The sequence below is a fragment of the Echinops telfairi genome, unplaced genomic scaffold (genome assembly GCF_000313985.2).
Source record: "Echinops telfairi isolate 266 unplaced genomic scaffold, ASM31398v2 ScPeMD7_7457;HRSCAF=8495, whole genome shotgun sequence".
Classification (NCBI taxonomy): Eukaryota; Metazoa; Chordata; class Mammalia; order Afrosoricida; family Tenrecidae; genus Echinops; species Echinops telfairi.
Window position 1 is genome coordinate 24,504,578 of NW_022111357.1, and position 6,522 is coordinate 24,511,099.

Below are 6,522 nucleotides of genomic sequence, written 5' to 3' on the forward strand. Positions count from 1 at the left end.
CCCCCCCCCGTGGGGAAAGCAGGCTGGCCCCACCTCAGGCTCCGCCCAGCCAGGCGCTGTTGGCTGCCACAGGCCCCAGTCGTTGAGGGCTGCGCTCAGACCGGTGGCAGAATTTGGCATGTGACAGTCCCTTTAGGGCATCGATTTTTCTGGAGGGAGGACATACCAGGCAGGAACGGCTTTGCCAGGGTGCCTGCTGTCAGGCGGTGGGACTTAGGTGCAGCCTCTGGGATAAAAAGCCAGTAAGCCCCGGGGGCTCAGTCCCGGACCGGAGGGCTGGGCGAAGCTGACCAGAGTCCCTGAGTGGCTGTCACTCTGAAGGGCCGGGAAGCCTCTGGGCTGTCCTGGGTGTCAGGTCCCCCCTGGGTCTCTGGGCCCGGCACAGGGAAGGTGCTGGGAGGGAGGAGCCCCTGAGGATGGCAGAGCACAAGTTTACAGGAGAGAGGGGAATGGACTTACAGTGACAGTGGACTGGGGCTCATCGTCAGCTTTTGTATAACGACGTCCTGTATTAGGTGCCAAGGAGCCCTGGGGACGTTGTGGTTACACGTTGGGTCCCTAACTGCTGCAAGGTCAGTAGTTCGAAGTCAACAGGTTCCCCACGGGAGAGAGACAGGGCTTTCCACTCCCGTAAACAGTTGCAGGTTGGGAAACCCACAGGGGCCGTTCTGCTCCGCCCCACGGAGCTGCTCTGCGAGTTGCCGTGGACTCCTTGGTAGTTATTATCAGGTGAGCTGGCATCGTGGTTGTGCACTGCGGGGCCTCTGCCTCCCTCTGGTGGTCACAGGGAGACGTGACACTAATGACCAAGCACCTGGTGGAGAATCCTGCCCTCTGGGGTGGGGTCCTGGGCATTGCATCTGAGCCCCCCACTCCCTACCCCCAGTTTCTGTGGATTGACCATGAGTTTCTTCTGTGAGCCGAGCTTGCTTGAGGACAGCCTGCGCGCTCTCCCTTTGTTCACGTCGTCCCCGCTGATGTTTTCTGAGCACTTCGTGCCCGGAGCTGTGCTCTTCCCTTGCAGGGGGGACACGGGACCTGGAGGGGGCCCAGTTACAAACAGAGGGTGTGAGGCGTTTGTGTCCTGGGGGGACTTGGCCGGAAGATTTCGAGGGTCTATCCAGCTGTGTTTCCATAAGTCCAGTTCTTCGGGGCTTTGTGACCTTAGGCAGGCCCAGTAAGCCTCTGGGCCCTCACCTCTCCGACAACTTGTCTGCCTGCTTACTGTGAGCAGGTCCCAGGAAGCGGAGGTGACGAGGGCCTGCCTTCCCCTCCTGCTGCTATGAATGAGTACTGGTCAGGAGCTGGGGCCTGAGTTTGCCCCCCAGCCACCCTTTTCCCCATCTGTCACCCACACGCACTTCCCAAAAGCCCACCTGGTGATGGCATGTGGCTGGAGGAAAGGTGGGACCTAGGGAGGGTCTTTTTGTAGGTGTGCTTGACTTTTGGAAGTCATAGCACCTGCTTTGCCGACTGTAGGGGATGGCTGTGTGCAGAGGGAGGACGTGGTGGGCATGGGGATGGGGTGAGGGGCTGAAAGAGCACAGTCCGCAAGTGGGGTAGGACTGGCTGCGGGTAGGACTGGACTCCCCCACTGCTGGGCATTTGGGGGAGCTGCAGGTGGGTGGAGGGTGTGGGGAGCAGAGGGGTTTGAGGCTGACAGCCTCCATCTCCTCTCTCAAGCATCTGGACAGTGGGGAGGAGTGGAGAGGCTAGGGGATGGGCAGGGCAGCGGAAGGCACTGAGTGCTTAGGGCTTCACATGGCTGTGATGTGGTTGCATGTGTGTGTGCTTGTGCACTCGGATTGTGTGTGAACGTGTGTGTGGGGATGTATTTCCAGCCAGTGTTGGCTCAGGGTATGGGTGTGGGTGGGTTGAAGTCAGGACTTTCTCCGTGGAACTGAGGGCAGGTGCTGGAGGAGTGAGTCCAGGGTGTGATGGTGGGTCTGCCGTCTCTGCTGAGTGAAGAAGAAAGCGGCAGTGGGTGATGGAGTGGGGTGGGGGTGGGGGCAGCAAGACCATCTAGAGCCAAGTGGCCCTGATTGAGTAGGTTTAGCTCTCTGGGCCTCAGTAGTTCTGCTGGTGTGCCGGGAGCGTGCCACCTGTGGGTTATTGATGCATTGTAGTTCAGCTGATCTTTGGCTGCTGCCAGAAAGGTTGCAGGTTCAAGTCCACTCACAGGTACGTGGAAGAAAGGCCTGGCAATCTCTTGAAAAACCAGTCATTGGCCAGCCGCTAGGGCACAGGTCTTAGACCCACAAGGGTGCTGTTGGGTTTGGAATAGACTCAATGCCAACTGGTCTGGTGTCCCCCCTAATCCTCCTAGACCAGAGAACCTACGTCAGTGCCAGGCACCCCGTTCCCTCTAAGCTGCTTTCCTACCGACACGGTATCTGGTGAGGTGGGCACCATTGGTCGGGCTCCCTGTCCCCTCTTGGCTTACTACAACCCATAAAGCACACCATGTAGGGCCACGTGCCTGCACTGCCTTCAGGACGCCCTGCCCATGTCTCACACGTGCCTCCTTAGCCTAGCAGGCCTGTTTGCTAACGGACCCAAGAGACAGCTATCCAGTCTTCCCCTGCCAGAGGCGCCAAAGCCACCAGGCAGGATAGGGGGGGAGTCAGGCCAATGAAGCCAGTAAAGAGACTACTGGGAGTTTCTGACTGGAGCTGGGGAGAAGTGGGGAGTGCCAGACAGACTGTCCAACACGCAGCCCAAAATGAGACCAGGTCGGCTGATTACAAGGATCTGCATATAACCTCCTCCCTGGGGGACGGACAACAGAAAAGTGGGTGAAGGGAGACGTTGGACAGGGCAAGATATGACAAAATAATAATTTATAAATTATCAAGGGCTCATGAGGGAGGGGGGAGCGGGGAGGGAGAGGAAAAATGAGGACCTGATGCCAGGGGCTTAGGTGGAGAGCAAATGTTTTGAGGATGAGGGCAATGAATGTACAAATGTGCTTTACACAATTGGTGTTTGTATGGATTGTGATAAGAGTTGTATGAGCCCCTAATAAAACGCTTTAAAAATAAATGAATAAAAATAAAATGGAGCGGGGCAGAGAGAAAAAAACGAGACGAGGTTGGAGGGGTGGGCGGGGTTGGGAGTTGTGTCGGGAGCCGAGATTTGTCCTGTGAACTCGGGGTTTGGACTAGAGCTGGTTGGCAGAGCCGAGATGGAGCAAGAAGATGGAGCTGATGGGGAAGCCGTGTTGTCCATGATGGCTAGGGGACCATTTGGCAAGCATGTATTTGTCGATGTCGGAAAGTATTTACGATATATTGTTGTGTGGGAAAAAAAAGATTGAACATAAAGACATGCTGTGTACATATCATTAACTAACCAGTGGCCTTCGAATCCTGTCCGCTCTCCGGCGCCCCCGCGTGTGCCCCAGAGGGCTTCCAGGGGCTGGGTTTTCAGCAGTGGATCACCGGCCTGCCTTCCCAGGTGCTGCTGGGTGGACCTGACCCTCCGACCTTTAGTTAGAAGCCAGACACACAAACTGTTTGTACCACCCAGGGGGGAGGGCAGCTCAGGGGTACTTTGAAGACTTCCTGGGAAAATTCCATTCTCTTTCCTTTATATTTTCCCACCCACTTTGAGAAGTCCCCTCCTATTACTGGCTCATTACCGATTGCATAGAGGAAAGTTCAGGAGAGGCTTCAACTTCAAATCCACAGGGTCATGTGGATAATTTTCATTTGATACTTGGGGCTTATTTCTGGTTTTCTGGCGTCTGTTTAATGAATAGGCGCTGTGTGGCTGACTCAGAAACAAGCATAGACGTGTGTTCTGACTTGGTGATCAGATTCCGACTCCCCTGTGCACCCCTCCCCCCGCCCCCACCCCGCCCCCAGGAGTATGAGGAGCGCCTGGCCAGGCTGAAGGCTGACTACGAGGCGGAACAGGAGTCCCGGGCCCGGCTGGAGGAGGACATCACCGCCATGCGCAACTCCTACGACGTGAAGCTGTCCACGCTGGAGGAGAACCTGCGGAAGGAGACAGGTGAGCCGGCCCTTCACCCCTCTCAGGAACGGGGTGTAGAGACCAGTTCCTGTGCACGAGGCTCCTTCCCCAGAGAAAGATGGGGCTTTCCACTCCCGTAAAGAGTGAAGCGTCTCGGAGACTCACCGGGGCAGTTCTACCTGGTCCTGTTGGGTTGCTGTGCATTGGCATGGACGCCATAGCAATGGGATTTTAAAGGTTCGCTTCACCGTCCACGAGTGGGCCTTCAGCTGACTTGTTATCAGGCGCTGCGATCGCGTTTCTGACTCTGTACAAGGGGAGGAAATGCTGCCCGGCCCTTCGGTCCTTCACCATCAGAGTTACTGAGGCTTGAACCCGTTGTTGCCACCACCGTGTCCCCATCTGGTCGAGGGTCTTCCTCTTTTTTGCTGCCTTCCATTTGACCAAGCATGATGTCCTTCTCCGGGGACTGGTCTCTCCTGTCAACCTGTCCCAAAACGTATAAGGTGAAGTCTCCCCCTCCTCGCTTCTGGGCGCATTCTGACTGCACTTCTTGCAAGACAGATGTGTTTTCCCGGCAGTCCATGCTATTTGCAGTACTCTGCTAGCACCATGATTCGTAGGCATCAGTTCTTCCGCGGTCTCCCTTACTCACTTTCCAGCTCTCACATGAAGCGTAGGAGGTGGCTGAAAGCGCCGTGGCTGTGGTCAGGGGCACGCTGCACTTCACGTTGATGTCCTTGCTCTGGAACACTGCAGAGGTCTGTGCGCAGTGTTGTCCAGTGCGACAGATCGTTCCATCTCTTGACCTCTGCTTCCATGAAGGTTCGATGGTCAACCTGTTGAGTGAAATTCTTGGTCTTTTCTCCACTTCTCTTATGTGTTGATTGGCCCAGCCGTGGGGGGTCTTGTGCTTTTTTTTATATTGAGTTGTAACCTAGAAAGCCGTATGTCGTCTTTGATCCTCATCAGATCTGACACAGTTATAAAATACCACCTTTGTTTTATAGGTGAGACCTACCCCGAGTGTCCACATTTTTGTCGTCTTTTTGAGCTCATCCTATGATAAACACTCAGTTATGAGCAAGAACATTTTTCTTTCTTTTGTATTTCTAGAATGTTCCACCCCATCCAGGTATGCCCATGCTGCCAGGCAGCCCAGATTTCCTGGTTGTTGGGGGTTTGTTGTTGGTTGCTGTGTTAGTCTGGGTAGGCTAGAGATATAGACACTCATAAGTGTATAAGAAAGAGATTTATATACAAGAATAACTGTACATTAAGAAAACATCCCCGCCCAGTCCAGAACAAGTCCATAAGTCCGATATTAGCCCATATGCCCGATACCAATCTATAAAGTCATCTTCAGACTCATGAAACACATGCAATGATGCCGAATGCAGGAAGATCACAGGTCAGTGGGTGGGAAGTCTTGTGGATCTAGTGGCGTTGTAAGCATCTCAGCACTGGCGTGGGTCTCCACGTGGCTTCTTCAGCTCTAGGGCTCTCGCTTCCATCAGCATAGATCCATGTGTCTTGTCTGTCTCTCGGGGAGTGAGCGCAGAGAGTGTCTCCCGCCTCCGAGAAGGAAATACAGGAGTTCCCAGAATCCTCAGAAGGCCATGCCCACACAGAGGCCTCATTGGCTATATCCAGATTGACAGGCTAGACTCCACCCCTACGCTCTTAATCCTCAAATTGACACCAGATTATGTAACTACCACCAAGTCCGTCTGACTCATCGTGACCCCTGTGTACAACAGAGCCAAGCAACTGTGGGTATGGTGCTAGCCTCATAATTGTTACATTGTAGCCACTGTGCTACTCCTCCTGGTTAGAGGGTCCTTGCCTTTGTTGCCGACCGCTACTTTACCAAGCATGATGGCCTCCTTTCTCCAGGAACCGAAAGTACGTGAGAAGAAGTCTTGTCATCTTGCTTCTGAGCATTCTGGCTGGACTAGCGGCCGTCCCTGACACATGCTCTGTGTTCTTCAAACGCACCCCATCTCCTTTGCCCTTCTCGTCCGTTTTCTGCATGCAGACGAGGTGACTCGGGCAGACACACCTTAGAGCTCAAAGTGACGCTTTTCTCCTGAGCACTGTTAAGACGGCCTTTGGCTCCCGCCCCCCTGTTGACTGTGGGTGCAGTAAGATGAGGTCCTTGACAGCTTCCGCCCCGTTTCCCGCGTCGTGAGGCTCCTGGGCGTCCCGTGGTGAGGAGTTGTGTTTTCGGTATGGGAGAGGAATCCACACTGCAGGCTGCCGATGCGATCTCCTCAGCAAGTGCTTCAAATCCTCTTCGCTTTCAGCGTGCGGGAGAGTTCCCTGCAGCCTTCCAACAGTCTACAATCAGTCTTGTCTCGATGATGCTGTCAGTGACGTCATCCATACTGTTTGGGGGACATCCCTGTGTGCCTGGTCCTTTACCTACAGTCCCTCAAGGGGCTCTCCCCTCAGCCCAGTGAGGCAGGGGCTCCTGGGACCCTCGTCCTACAGAGGGGGAACCCAGGCTTAGGCCCCCAGTGGAGGAGCAGATGCCACCTCTCGGGG

General features: G+C 54.9%; 1 protein-coding gene across 1 annotated transcript in view; it reads left to right on the top strand.

Annotated features, from left to right (window-relative positions):
- The window catches only part of KIF17 (kinesin family member 17), a 35,352-nt gene that overhangs the window by 14,320 nt on the left and 14,510 nt on the right, over positions 1-6,522 (top strand). The window contains exons 6-7 of the mRNA XM_013005291.3: positions 3,867-4,014; positions 6,014-6,018. Coding sequence (XP_012860745.1) covers positions 3,867-4,014; positions 6,014-6,018 — 153 coding nt within the window. The remainder of the gene's footprint in view (positions 1-3,866; positions 4,015-6,013; positions 6,019-6,522) is intronic.